This window comes from Stegodyphus dumicola, chromosome 8 (assembly GCF_044657685.1).
Source record: "Stegodyphus dumicola isolate Sdum_Otavi_A_Nest chromosome 8, ASM4465768v1".
Taxonomy (NCBI): Eukaryota; Metazoa; Arthropoda; class Arachnida; order Araneae; family Eresidae; genus Stegodyphus; species Stegodyphus dumicola.
Window position 1 is genome coordinate 8,320,092 of NC_140775.1, and position 15,349 is coordinate 8,335,440.

Below are 15,349 nucleotides of genomic sequence, written 5' to 3' on the forward strand. Positions count from 1 at the left end.
AAAACTTATATGCCAAGCATAATTATTAATTAAAGCCATATAAATATTGCACATGAAGTTTTTATGAAAGAATATAACGAATTTCAAGAGATGTGTATCTAAGCTCAATTATTATTGGTACATAATATATGAATAGATAGTTTATTCATGTATGATATTTATATACACACATAACAAACTAAAAATATTATCTAATCAGAAGAATTTTATAGCTAAGCATATGAAATGATTTTGTATTCATAGATTTTTTTGTCAAATATTTACCCCATATTAATGAATTCTTTACCTTTTTCTCTTTTCCTTTCCCATAATTTGGGCTGGGCAAAAGTTCAGGGAGCAGAACTAATGCTTTTAGATCATCTACGAATATATATATATATATTTTAAAAAAATTAAAAGGCACACACGAACACGAATATTTACATAAATAGTATATCAGTAAAAAGGTTTTAATACTAGGATTACATGCACTTGCAACTTTCTGAGCTACTAAGCCAGAATAAATAAATATCAAACATTTAGGAGTAGATACCAATATGTGATAACTGATGCAAAATTAGTTTAATCTAATGAATTAAAACAATAGACAAAAATGTTTTTATGTATTACATCATTTCTAGTTAAATATTTGGAAGTCTTTACCACTGAAATCAGCAATAGTTGGTACCAGAAGATCAGGCCTTTTTGTTTCTACATATCTCAAAATTCTTGGGACATAAAAAGATGAAAATTTTCCCAAGAAAGTATCTGAAGTTGGATGCATCCGTAAAAATTCTGCATCAATCTAAAAACATAAGATAATTTCTTGTAACTTTATACAAAAATTAATAATAGGCTATCTAGTACACATCCATAAAAATGCTGATTTTAAAAATTCAATATATATAAATTTATTTCAGTTTAGCTTCCCAAACCAAGCATATTTCTTGAATGAAAATTATTATAAGAACTTATTTGCTTTAGCATAATGCTGAAAAATGCATGATATGTACAGTAAAAGCTCGGGAAATGCAAGATATTTGAGTGTATAAAAACAAAAAATTCATATTGAAAGCAAAATTAATGGAAAATTTAATTATAAAAACAATCATCTTATTCATCACCTGTTTCAATATAAAAACCTAAATTTAAAATTATACAAGATTTGGAAAAAAAACATTGAAGTCATAAAAAGGTGACATATTTTGATTGCTATGAAATCCCACAAAATGTGAAAGTTGGTGGAGATGTCCAGCAGAAATTTAAATGTACGGAACTATTTATTTAGTTAATAAAGAGATATAAATTACTGATACAACATGTAAAAAACTTAAATCACTCATGATAATTTTACATTACATTGTTAGTGTTTACACCTTTTCAAAGTCGCATATCATGGCTTCTTTTTACATCCAGATATTGTAACTTCGAAAATATTACATTTCTTGTAATCCCAAATATTAATAATTTTTTCAAAACCCAAGGGAAAATAGAACTTATATCTTTCTTTACAAAAATCATCTTATCAAGAATTAATTGAATTTACATTTAAACCAAGATGAGTTTCTTACAATTATGTTGGGATACATTACTGGTGCTAAGTCACACTATGTGTTTACAAAGAATACATGCTAATAGTATTACAAGCTCTATAATGGCATTGCAAATCTCTCGCTTACTAAATTTTTCTAAAATTCCAAGATATTCCAGTTAGTTGGAATTTTATTGCATATAAACCGATATAGTGAAACTATGTTTCACAGAAATGAGGGGTTTTATAAGTCCAAATCAAACTCGGAAAAATTCTTAAGTATAGCATGAATTGTAAAACTGAACATCTGAAATACTTAGTGAAATGAGATTCTCCGCCTCCCCCCTCTCTTATCATTATCACAAAGAATCATATGAAAATTTATTTTTATGAATAAATTTGTTTTCATTTTCTCCTTAAAGTGCATACATTACTGACACGTTTTCAATGTTTTCACATTTCCTCTTCTAAGCATTGTAGGAAATCAACCAAAAAAAATATTACACTTTTATTTATTTATTTTAATGAACATTACTCTATACAATGTGAAACTTAGCAAGTGTGCTGTCACCAGCACACCAGATTGTTGGCACTACTAATGCTGATGCTTTAAGATGTCAGTTGATTATCGTAAGCTATAGGCTTTATTTTTCGTGTGACACTGAAAATTGAACAAAGAGTACTTGCATTGTTTTCAAAATTTGTGCTTGAATCTTTTATGGTATTTTTAAAAATGGAAAATGTTAAAAGTATGCAGGACCTTCACAGCCCAAGAAAAGGAAAGTACATTAAAAGAAACTGACTGATGCTGGAACATTAGAAAAGAGTAACCTTTCCGATTATGACAGTACAAATGATGAAGAATGCAGATAAGGCTTCTCCAAATGAATTCGAAGGATATAGAGATACTAGCAGGCTGAGCAGGCTGCAGCCAAAGTAAAACTTATAAGTTCTACGTGCCCCTGAAAAGCAAATACATAGAAACATTTTAGTATCAAAGAAATCAGTTCATTCTTTCCAAGCAACAACCAATTCATAAATATTTTTTTTATTGCCAGACCAAAAAGCAAAAACATTTGACACTTCAGTGGGTTCTATCCCCGCTGCCCGCATTTTTGACTTTCTGCATTTGCATGGACTTAAAACTTTTACAAAAATTTAAAATGCATGGCTTATTGTCATTTTGGACTTTTTGCCTCTGGGTATGGTGTTAATTAACACCTTTGTTTTATTTTTTTATAGCAAAAGGGCTATAGCACCTAAACGACTTTACTGGCTAAGACTCCTAGAACTCGTGCACCAGTTGTAAGTGAAGTTTCCAAGTCCCAAATTGACATTTTAGGTTAATACGTATGACATCATAATTTAAATTTATTGTAATATAACAGATTTTACTTAATATCAATAAAAGAATTAATGTGGTATTAATGTATTGTGTCAATTATACTAACCTGAAACAAAAATGTTGCCAACAGTAGCTATTTATTTAAGATGCTGACATTAACTAAAAACTTTCAACATACAATGATGCCATATGCAACCACGTGCTTTCTTCAACATCAGAATATGACCTTACATAATAATACTAATATGTGTTAAAGTTTGGCAATGCTATTTTTACTTCATATTTTGTAAAACTTACAAAATTTTTATTAACAAATTCTATGATTTGAAAGCGAGCAGTGGCAACACTTTTTGAAATAAAGCAGATTAGAGTTTTCTGAAATTTTAATTAATATTTCGGCCAATTTAAGTCATTCAAAGATGAGACAGTTTAAAGGGCTTCTTATGAATTTTCATATTTTATGAAAATTAGAAATTTTTTATTACGAAGCTTTACGATTTGGAAGCGAGCAGTGGCAAAACTTCTTGAAATAAAGCAGATTTTCATCACCAGTGTGCAAGACTGTTGCCACTCATAAAAATGAGGGCAAAAATTAGCATTTTTCTGAGTTTTTAATTGATATGTCGGCTAACTAAAGTCATATGAAGATGAGAATGGTTGAAATGGCTTTCCAGGAATTTTCGGAATCCCGGGGTACCTCTCTTGAAGCTCAACTCCGCTATTCCGGAGAAGATAATGCCACAAAGTGACAGATGCATGCAGATTTTAATAGTATAGATCGCATCACATTCACAGACAAAAGACAACAACGCACCTCAGCAATTAGTGACGATCGGAAACAGCAGTCTTCTTCGTTAGTGATAGTGATAGTGATTTCTGGCACAAAACCTTGAAGATTATATGCGCCGAATACAGGTGTGATATTTCAATATACAGATGAATTACAGATACAAATATTAGAAGATATATATTTAAAACAAGCTCACTGATAAAATCAACAGATAGAATAAAGTGATGAAAGCTGACATGTAAAGTAAAATCCAAATGATTCAACTGTTAAAATAGGTAAAATTCATGAATGACAGTAGACATTAAAATTATTTCAAAATGAATGATAAAACCCAGTATCTCTTAGATAGAGGAATATATTAGTATTAAAATCTTGCCCAATGAGATGTTGAAGAGTTACTTCAGAACTATTAAAATATTTCTCACGAAGTTTACTAAAATAAGGGCACTCTGTTAAAATGTGACACACGGAGAGTATAGAATTACATTTGCAACAAAGAGGTTCTCTGTCTGCTTTTAATAGGAAGTTATATGTCACTCGTGAATGACCAATTCTGAGGCGAGTTAAAAGCACTTCCTCTCTCCAATTTCCATTTGCTTCCCAATGTTCAATTCTCGTTTTTATTCTTCTCAGCTTGTTATTAAGCTGAGCATCCCAGAATAGCTGCCACATACATAGGACCTTCTGCTTGATGACAATGTTCACATTTTTACAAGGAATAAGCCGACTAGACATTTCGACAGCAGTCTTTGCTGTGATGTCTGCCAACTCATTACCTTTTATCCTTACATGCCCCGGAACCCAGCAGTAAAGAATGTCATATCCACGGCTCTTCAAGTTTAAGTTTAACTTCAGAACTTCAACGACAACAGGATTTTGGGTGTCGCAAAATGTTTCTAAAGCTTTCAGTGCACTGAGCGAGTCCGTATATATAATAAACTTTCGTTTGTGTAGTCCAGAGACGAAGGAAAGTGCTTCATATACAGCAGCCAATTCAGAAGTGAAGATGGAGCAAAAGTTATGTAGACGGATGCCCTTCATATAATTATCAATCACAAAAGATGCTCCAACATGATTACTTTCTTTAGAGCTGTCCATATATACAGGAATGTACTCACTGTATTTTTGTCTATGCTCTAGAAATAACTGTCTGTATATGATATCATTAGTATTCCTCTTGTTAAGGTGTTGTAAAGCATTAATTAGTTGGATATTTGCACTCTCCCAGGATGGAATTTCAAAATGCTTTGTGGTCTTGACTTTTACATCGGACATGTGGTATTTATCTATCAGTGACTGAGCTCTTACATGGAAAGGTGGCACACATAGAGGTCGTGCAGCAAAGAGGCGGTTGTAGCAGTCATCAAGCAAAGGAGGGCGACTAGGATGGTCAGGTATGGATAAAATTTTGAAATAATGAGCAAGACAGAGTTGCTCCCATCTCAACTGAAGGGATGGTTCGAAGCAGTAGACATAGAGACTCTGTACGGGAGATGTTCTAAAGGCTCCAGAGCTAATCCGTAGAGCCTGATGATGAACAGAATCTAGTTTTAATAAAACAGGACGGGCTGATTTGTAAACTACTGAGCCATAATCTATTCTTGAGCGGACCAGCACTCTGTAGATGTGAAGTAGGGAGCTATGCTCTGCCCCCCAAGAGGTGTTTGCCAGTACTTTTAAAAGATTTAGCACTTTGAAACACTTCTTCCTCAGGTACATTACATGTGGCATGAAAGTTAATTTTGAATCAAACATACTCCCAGAAAGCTTGACAGAAAGAAATGCTTGTGAATGATTTTTGCCACTGGAAGTGGCAGCAAAAGTCTCACCAATAGTATTCGCAATTTCTTCTGCGTTGCTAATCACTCGGTCATCTTTTTCCAGGATGGAAAGTGTGTGGTCTTTATATAATCCACATGCTTTCTTAACCCTTTCCCATACTTGTTTACTTGGTGTAGAAGATGTAATTCCAGACACATAGGCTATCCATGAAGCCCTCTGGCTCTGACGGCGTACTTTCCTTGCATTCGCTTTGGCTTTCTTAAAGGCTATTAGGTTTGACAAAGTGGGGAATCTATGGAAAATTCCCCAAGTCTTTCTCTGTTCCTTTACTGTGTCTCGGCATTCATTATTCCACCACGGCTTTGAATATTTTGGGAGCTTATTTGACGACTTTGGGATAGAGATTTCAGCAGCTTGAAGAATTTTGTTTGTAACAGCCTGCATTGCTTCATCTATTTCCACATTGTTCACTAACTCTTGTGTAACTGTGGCATTAGCATTAAAGATATCCCAGTTGGCACGATGAAATATAAATTTTTCTGGTCGTTCAATAGGAGAGTTAATTTCTCTGGGTAAAGACAAGAAGATGGGGAAATGATCGCTATTAAAGGGATGATTTCCCACATTAATTATAAGAAGAGGCAAGAGGGCCGGTGAACAAATGGCAAGATCAAGCGTATGGAATGTTCTCGTAGGCTGGTGGAAGTAGGTTTTCTCAGCATTATTCACAAGGCAAAGAGAATGATCATCTATCATTTGCTCTTTCTGTCGTCCGCATGAGTTGGTGTCTCTACTTCCCCACATAGGACTATGACCGTTAAAATCTCCCAAAATTAGAAAAGGAGCAGGCAGCTGCTCTACGAGGTCATCTATTTGTTGCTGATCTATGTGTTCATTGGGTGGCAAGTAAAAAGAACATATCGTAATTAGTGTTCTTATATTTATTTGTATTGCTGTAGCTTGGAGGGGTGTTGTCAGTGGGATTATGTTAGATGGGTAATTAAGTGAGAATAAAATAGCTACACCTCCAGAGGCTCGATCATTACTGACATATTACTTCCTTACTATAGAGTATCCTCACACTTCTACAGAACTTTCAGGTTTTAGGAGCATTTCCTGTATTGTCAGGCATGCTGGATGGTGAATATTGATTAGCTCTTTTATGTTATCAAGACCGTGGTGGAAGCCACGACAGTTCCAGGAAATGAAAGTGGCCATCAAGAATGCTTATCTTTCCGGTGCTCTTTCTTAGACTTGCGGGGAAGCAGATGCCTTGGGACACTGAGTCCCTCTTCCACTTCCATCTCGTCTGAGTCTTGCAAGTCGAAGCTCAGACTTTGCAGAGAGCTATTGCTAAGGCTCCTTACTTTTTCCGATTTTGTTTCTTTATTTTTAGATGTTATTTGGTGCGGAGATAGGGCAGGTTCACTTTTATCATAATTTTCTTTTCTAGGTTTCTGTTGTTTTGCTTGTGAACTTTTGGGGAGACTACATATTGTTTGACAAGCTATTGTTCTTGTTGATTTAGTTACGCTAGCATAAGAAGTATTTGATCGCAGCTGAGAACTCTGTACTATTCTTCTGGCTTCTGTATATGAAACGTTTTTTGTAACTTTGATAGTCTGAAATTCTTTTTCAGCTTTCCACTTAGGGAAAATGCGTGAGAATGCTGTATGTGCCCCCTTGCAGTTAATGCACAATGGCTCAGCTGTACAATTATCGCTGTCATGGCCTTCCTCAGAGCACCGGGCACATGTGGGTTTACCATGACAGGACATTTTAGTGTGAGCAAACCGCTGGCATTGAAAGCATTGCATGGGGTTAGGGACATAAGGTCTCACAAGACAATTTAAATAACCAGCTTTAATGCTAGTAGGCAGATTAGGCGTGTTGAAGGTCAGGATAACGTGTCTGGTGTTAATCAACTGACCCTCCTTACGCATCTTGATCCGCCTAGCTCCACATACATTTTGTGATGCAAGTTCCTGCACGAATTCCTCTTCTGAAACAGATAAAAGATCGAATTCGGAGATAACGCCGCGACAACTATTCAAGGTCTTGTGAGCAGACACACATATATCTATTTGTTCTATTTTAGTAAGCACAAGAAGAGAGGCAGATTGTATAGGTGATATGGTTTCAATAAGTATATCTCCAGATCGTAAGCGTTTCATATTTTTTGGCTCACCAACACTAGCTGTTATATATTTATGTATTAGAAATGGAGACATTTTTTTCAGCTCACCAGAAGAGTTGCTCATTACTACAAAGCGTGGTATTGTAGATACTTTGTCTTTTATAGGGATACTCGAAACTTGTATAATATTAGGGTTTGCATTGGTTCTTGCTTTTTTTAGAGGGGTATTGTCTGATTTATCCATATTGAAAGAAAAAAAAATTCGGACCTGGCAGCCCCACCCACCACGGAGTCCAACAAGAAAAAGCAGAATCCTGCACCAGGGTTAACGAGGTCTATACGCAAACTGAAGTCCCACAGTCGGCTTTCCTGAAAGCAGGTACTCCTGAGAGCTTATCCCCAAGCCACTGACACAAGGACTAGTGACCAGCCGATTGACACCCGTGAGGACGACTAAGGTGCCTCCCGTTTAGCTGAAGCAGAGGCCAAAGCAGAGTGTTGGGGACAGTACCTCGCCCCTCAACTACCAGGACCCTCCTTTCCAGTGACACGGGTCTCCACGCACGGCAAACACATGGACAGTTTTCTCGCCACTCGAAAACTAGAGACAAGGGTTGCTCCAGTTTCTCGTGACGAGCCCCAAACTCCGTAGAGAGAAAGCACAAGGGAGAAGGGAAGGGAAAAAGTTCCAGCCAAGAGGAGAGGAGACGGAAAAGAGGATAGATCACTGGGGCTCCAGGATCGTGACACCCGTCTCACCAAGAAGATGATCCCCTGAAGGGCTAGGGTACCTCGGGATTGCCACACCCGTATTCACAAGAGTGAGCCCCTGAGGGGTCTTCTTCGTTAAAAACTGATTTAAACATTATGGGCTTGAGCTGCTGTGAAATATACCATAAGTGATAATGTAGTGATGCAGCATTTTCTATACAGATGACATTTCCCCATTTGCAATGAAATTATAATTTTTGTATTCTTCTCATTCTTGTCGACGTTATCGATTATGTATTATATATAATGTGTTATGTTATATAATCTTTAAATTTTAGCATTTGGCATGTAGCTAATTTCTCAAAATTTCTACTTTGCTTCAACACCTTGAAATAGAAGGCATAGGCATTTCAAGCGATATTATTTGCCCACTTTGTGATTCTGGAAAAGAAATGGACAGGGACCATCTGCTTTGATGTAGGGCTCTTTGTGGTCTTACAGAGGAGTAGAGATACTGGGAGGCAAGAGTACTCCTTAGGCAATGACTTTGATCTTTTTGTTCTATTGTTCGTAACTTCTGTTTATACGATTTTTATTCTTTGTAACTTTTTGCCTAGCCATAGAAAATAAATAAATAAAAGCTCTTGGGTGACAGATGTCAAACTGCTCAAGCTTACCGATCATCTACCATCTTTGGCTCCTCGCATTTTGTATGCCCTGACATACCTTCTGACGTCACAGAGCTAATATTTGCATATGCATCCTCTTTGGCTAAGATTTTCTTGCACTGATTGCAAAAAGTCCTTTTCAACAATTTTATGATCCTATGTTGGAAAATGAATTTGTTGCTTAAGTTCTGCACATTAGTGTATAATGGAAATAAAATCCTAATTATTACTTGAAAATTACCTGTACTGCATATCTTACCATATCTCCTCTATAATCTTGAAGCCTGGGATATCTCTCTAGAATATCTGCTATGCTTATGGCTGAATCCCTTCTTAGAGCTTCTCTGTCAGCCATTGTTTCCGACAATACATCTGAAATCATTCGTTTATTGCGCTCCGTGGGGCTTTTTAATTTCATCCACATTATCTATAACAAAAAATTTATATTCATCAATTTGTGAAATTTGTCTTTAGTCATGAGACAAATAATTATAACATCGTAAATGAATTAAAAAAATAATACAAATATTACAAAAAATTAAGTGCTACAAGCAGAAAAATCACTTTTTTTTACAACAAAATTATTGTAAAAATGTTGAGAATGAATTTATGAAAGGCAAATAAGAACCTTTTCTTCTAAATCCTCATTAGTCAAGCGTTCTGTTTTAATAGATATTTGCCTTTTGCTGCCTTTTGAATTTTTGGCTAATATCTTTTTTGGAGACCTCTTTCTTTGCGATGGACTTAGAGACTTCCTGAATGTTTTCAGACGGTACTCTATAAAGCCTGTTCCTGTACTCTTATTATAGAAGCTCTCCTGCACATAAATAAATACATCTTAGATTATTTCATAACATATCTTAAAGCGATTTTTGACCTTAAATGAGCACTTACATATCCATGCGGGAACCTTTTTGATTTTAGCAATGGAAACGCATTTACTATTGCCTCTGCAGTACGTTCTTTACATTCAGCGGATGGGTAACTAAAATAATAACAAAAGCAATTTAATAGAAATTCTCGAAATTTGCAAATGCTATATAAAAAAATATTCACTTAAATCTTCAAAATTTATCTATACTTTTTTATTCTTCATTAGTGAAAACAAATTATAGTTCACTAAAAAACACTTACACAGTTCCACACAACTCCACTAATTTTGAACAGACTATCCTAACAAGCAGCTGCCTGTCTTCAGTCTTGTAGCAGCCCTTATCTAGGTTGTTACAGAGCTGTTTTCCTTTTAGGTGACTGTTGACCCAATGTCTAATATCAAAAGAATGCTGAAAAATATGAGAAAAATTTTAAATTACCAAATAATAAATTATAGAATCTTCTTTTACCTACTTAAAATTCAAAGACATTTTATTACCTCATGTGAAGTACACTGATTGTGTACTGCTAGTGTGTCTGAGCAAATCTGTTCTATTTGTATATCCTGTGGGGTAATCACACTTGCATCTTCTACATCTTCAGTACTGCTTATTTCATCTCTAGGTATCACATAGAAAGTAACAGGTTGCATTGGCTGACACTAAAAGAAATAAAATGACCTTTTAGATATTCAGCATAATATTATCCTTATTTTATTATTGAAAGTATACTTTTACCTCTATTCCTTTCACTATTTGCATAATGCGTTTTCTAGGTCCCAATTTCATATTCATTTCCTTCAAATCATCTTCTGTAATATCGGGTAACGTTATTCCAGTGACATCTTCCTCTGAAAAATGTATGATATACACAGCAATTAAAATTGAGATGAATGTTATACTCAATTTTAATAACAATGAAATATAATTGACAGTGAAAGATGACAGACAGGTGAGAAAAGGGCAAATTCAAACTTACTTTGGATAAATAATTATTTTATTTGGATTTATATTTACTTTGGATAAACAAGAGGCTAAAATTTCTTAGGAAAAACAAGAAAGAATTAAAAAAAAAAATAAAAGAAAAAAATAATAAGCAACTCGTTTATTTGCATAAATTTTACGATTACCTCACTTTATAAATATTTAAGAAATTGAAATTGTAATTTTGGATTATTTAATGTTTTACTGTAATGAGTTCTATGAAAGATTTAGGAAAAATTCTGTCCAATAAACAATTCCAAAGAATTAACAATGGTCATATATGATACTAACTTATTATCAGAAATATTACGATTCATTTACACGATAAGATAGATAAACCAAACTTCATGCTAGCTAAAATTTAGAAATTTTGAGCCGTAACTAGATTTCCTAGAGCAGAAACTAAATATTTATATTATTTTAAAAGTATTAACTCAAATTCCAGACACAATTAAATGCTTCTAGCAAATTAAGAAGCCATTTTTTAAATTAATATGGTTGCATAACAGTATAGATGAGTAAGTTTGTTCTTCTTGCTCTGCACTCATTTAAGAATAATTACCTAACCAATTCATTATGTATAGAACAAAATATTCCATTTCGCCTGTGCTCGAACTTTTCATAGTATAGAGGGCGCTGTTACGCTGAAAGAATTCTGTGTTTTTACATTATGTAACTGTGGTTCGCCGTTGCGATGTGTCTGTATTACTGTGATATATTTGGTGTTTTCATTAAATATAAATGAAAGATATCATCATGTATTTTTGTATACCAAATCAAGATCAAACTTACCACTGATGCAAACTCGTTGAAACAAAATAGCGTTCGAACAAGAATCGTCAAATGTTATTACTCGCCTCACGAACTTCGCATTCGTATTGTTAATCGCTTTGTAACATGTGGTGCATCGGCTGGGAATTATCGTAATGGTGGGGTGAGTAAATAATTTAGTTGAAAATTATGTTTGAATAGAATAATTTGTAATTGTTGAAGTAGTCTTTGATCTTGTTTGGTAAAAATTTACAACTTTCGGTTTCGCATTTACTGAATGTTTGCATTGATATTTGGAAATTCGAATGTACTTGCAAGTAAGAAAATGTTGTGTTTTCTTAGAATTAGAATTTGTTGTTAATGCTTTGAAGTGTGATTTGTTGTTGAAAATTACAGTTTGTTTTCTTAGAATTCTAGAATTAGAATTTATTGCTAAAGTATTTGAGGGGTAAAATTTGTTGCTAGAAGTTGTGAAAATGGCTAAATTGTTAAAAACTTTACAATGTGTAATGAACTAAGTGTGACACACATCGTGAACAAACTTTAAAGTTAGTTTGTTAAAAGAAGAACAAGAAATTAAGGATGAAATTAACACAGTAGATGAATATAACGAAAAAATAATACCAGTTAAAGTAAAGTTGCAAAACAAAATTAAATCAATTGGTCAGTCAGGTGAACAAACAGTCAGGTATCAACAGGATCAGTCAGGTGAACAAACAGGAAATCCAGAAAATATTCACGTAGAAAATAAAACTTTGCATTTAGAAAACGGAACTAAACTTCCTAAACTTTCGCTTCCTCGATTCTATGGCGAGCCTTCAGAATATTTAGATTTTTGGAACCAGTTTGAGAATTCTGTGCATAATAATTCTAATTTAACTGAGGTTGACAAATTTTGCTATTTAAAGTCGTTATTAGGTGGTAAAGCCCTAGCTAGCATTAAAGGATTCTCAATTACACCAGAGAATTATAAACAGGCTGTTAAATTAATTTCTGAAACATTTGGCCAGAGAGACATTTTAATAAATGCTCACTTGTCAAATTTATTAAATTTGGCACCTGTTAAAAATGCTTCTAACATTCAGGCTCTTCGTAACCTTTATTTTGAAGCTCAAACTCAAATTAGATGTCTGGAGGAATTAAATGTCAAATCGGAAACATACACAACAATACTGACTAACATAATACTAAAAAATCTGCCAGTAGAACTGACTCTTGAATTTTCTAAGCAAAATATAAATAATTGTCATGATTTACAGGAATTATAAAGTTTTTACATAATGCTATTAGTGCAAGAGAAAAAGCATTCCGTATTAATTCTAATAATGTATCATCATATAATAATTTTCATTCTAACCAACATAAACAAAACAATTTTCGAAATCAGAAACGAAACTTCCCTCCGAGTCGCAATAATCCACACGCTTCAGTAACAGAATTTATGGCGAAAACTTCCCAAGTTTGTTTATTCTGCAGTCAAGGTCACTGTAAGACTGAATGTGAAAAGATGACTGTACAACAAAAAAGGGATAAATTAATTAAGGAAAAAAGATGTCTGTTATGTTGTAACACAAACTGTTTTGTGAAAAAATGCAATGCTAAACAGTGTTCATTCTGCTTTGGTAGACACGCCAAAGCTTTTTGTTTTAAATTTGAAAATTCTAGCAAGTGCAAATCTAATTTTAAACCGGAAGAAGAAAAACCAAAGGAATTGGAAATTAAGCCTACTATTTTGAATTCAGTTGTAAATGATAGGAATGTGATTTTATTGCAGTGTGTTAGGACAGAAAATGTTGGTCGTAAATCGTCAGGTATAGTTATTGCAATGTTTGATAATGGTAGTGAAAAGAGTTTTATTAAAAGAAATGTATCTATGAAGTTGGGATTAAAATGTCTAGGGTCAGAAACATTAAAGATTTATTCATTTGGAGCAAAGGATCCTTGGTTGCAAACATGTCGCAGAGTTGAAGTGAGATTGCGAAATATTTTAGATGGAAAAGAAGTCGTAATACAGGCATTGGAAAGAGATGAAATTTCGAGGGCTGCGATTAATTTGCCGAATGAGAGTATATGAGCTGAAATGGAAGCCAAGGGATTAACTTTAACGTGGGGATATAATCAAGCGTCAGATGATAATGAAATTTCCTTGTTAATAGGTATAGATTTTTATTGGAATTTGACAAAAGGTTTTGAAAGGTTAAATAGGTCTTTGGTAGCTGTAAATACTGAACTTGGATGGTCCTTGCAGGGAAATTGCGGTGATATGAGTAAAATGGCTACTGTAAACTTAGTTTTGGGTGATCAAGGCACTGTGTCAGCTGAACTCAGGCATTTCTGGGAATTGGAAAGTTTAGGTATTGAAAACAAGGAAGCGGAGTGTTTGACTTTAGTGGAACAGGAGATACTTGATGAATTTAATAATTCTGTTAGCTTCGTAGATGGAAGGTATTGTGTAAAGTTGCCGTGGAAACCAGGTATGCAGGAGAAATTAGCAAATAATAGAGAAGTAGCTCGGAAATGTTTTAATGGTCTGGTTAGGAGATTTAGAAATAATACAGATTTTTATGAGGATTATAAAAGGGTAATTGATGATTATCGTAAGGAAGGTATCATTGAAAATTCGTCGTCAGATATTGAAGTGTCATATTCTGAGCAGTCATTCTACTTACCCCACCACGCTGTCATTCGCGAAGACAAATCTACTAGTCGACTTCGAATCGTGTTTGATGGTACTTCTCATGAAAGAGGACAACTTTCAATTAATGACTGTTTATTTAAAGGACTAAACTTGTATCCATATCTATTTGAAATGATTTTAAAGTTTCGACAAAATACAATCGCCTTCACAGCGGATATAAAGCAAGCATATCTACAAATTTTGATCGACCTAGTGATCGAAAATTTACTAGATTCTTCTGGACTGTTGATATCGGTTCTAATTCATATCAAGAAATTAACTTTAGTAGAGTTTTATTTGGACTAAAACCAAGTCCATATTTATTAGCTGCAACTCTGAAATATCATTTTGATAAATGTAAAGAAGAATTTCCTGAAACTTGCAAATTACTATCAGAATGGTTTTATATCGACGATTTGATTGGAGGCGAAGACTTGCAAGCAGCTTTGAAAATTACGACTGAAAGTGTAGAAATTCTCAAAAGATGTGGCATGATATTACGAAAATGGAAAACCAATTCCATGGAATTGCGTAAGCTGTGGAAAGATGCTGAGTTCGACATCGGTGAGAAAAAGAGCTCAAGTACGGGACTTGACTCACCATCCAAGCTGTTGGGTCTAGTTTGGGATCCAGATGCGGACAGTATATCTTTCAACGTAAAAGAATTATCAAAGTTTGTCAAGAACGGAACTGCTTTGAAAAGGTTTATTCTTCGAGTAGTGGGTCGTATTTATGATCCTATCGGATTTCTTGGACCTTTCATCATAAAGCTGAAGTGCATTCTACAAGAACTGTGGACTCATGACATGGACTGGGATGATAAACTTCCATCGTCACTGGATCACAAGTGCCAGTTGTGGTGCAGTGAAATCGAACACTTAGAAGATCTTCAGATTCCTAGATGTTATTTTTCAAATTTGAACTGTAAATTTATTTCATTTGAAATTCATTCTTTTTCAAATTCATCTCTTTTAGCCTATGGAACTGTGTTGTATTTAAGAGCTATGTCTGAAGATGGAAGGATAAGTATTGCTTTTATTTGTTCTAAAAGTCGTGTAGCTCCTCTGAAAGGTCTTACATTACCAAGACTAGAATTAATGGG

General features: G+C 34.3%; 1 protein-coding gene across 1 annotated transcript in view; it reads right to left on the minus strand.

The window, feature by feature from the left end:
• Nucleotides 1-15,349, minus strand: part of LOC118204093 (uncharacterized) — a 46,642-nt gene that overhangs the window by 10,308 nt on the left and 20,985 nt on the right. Inside the window, exons 3-10 of the mRNA XM_085821553.1 lie at nt 10,554-10,666; nt 10,316-10,477; nt 10,078-10,226; nt 9,838-9,928; nt 9,572-9,760; nt 9,203-9,370; nt 643-784; nt 287-360 (exon numbers count right to left, since the gene is read on the minus strand). Of these exons, the coding sequence (XP_085677679.1) occupies nt 287-360; nt 643-784; nt 9,203-9,370; nt 9,572-9,760; nt 9,838-9,928; nt 10,078-10,226; nt 10,316-10,477; nt 10,554-10,666 (1,088 nt within the window). The remainder of the gene's footprint in view (nt 1-286; nt 361-642; nt 785-9,202; nt 9,371-9,571; nt 9,761-9,837; nt 9,929-10,077; nt 10,227-10,315; nt 10,478-10,553; nt 10,667-15,349) is intronic.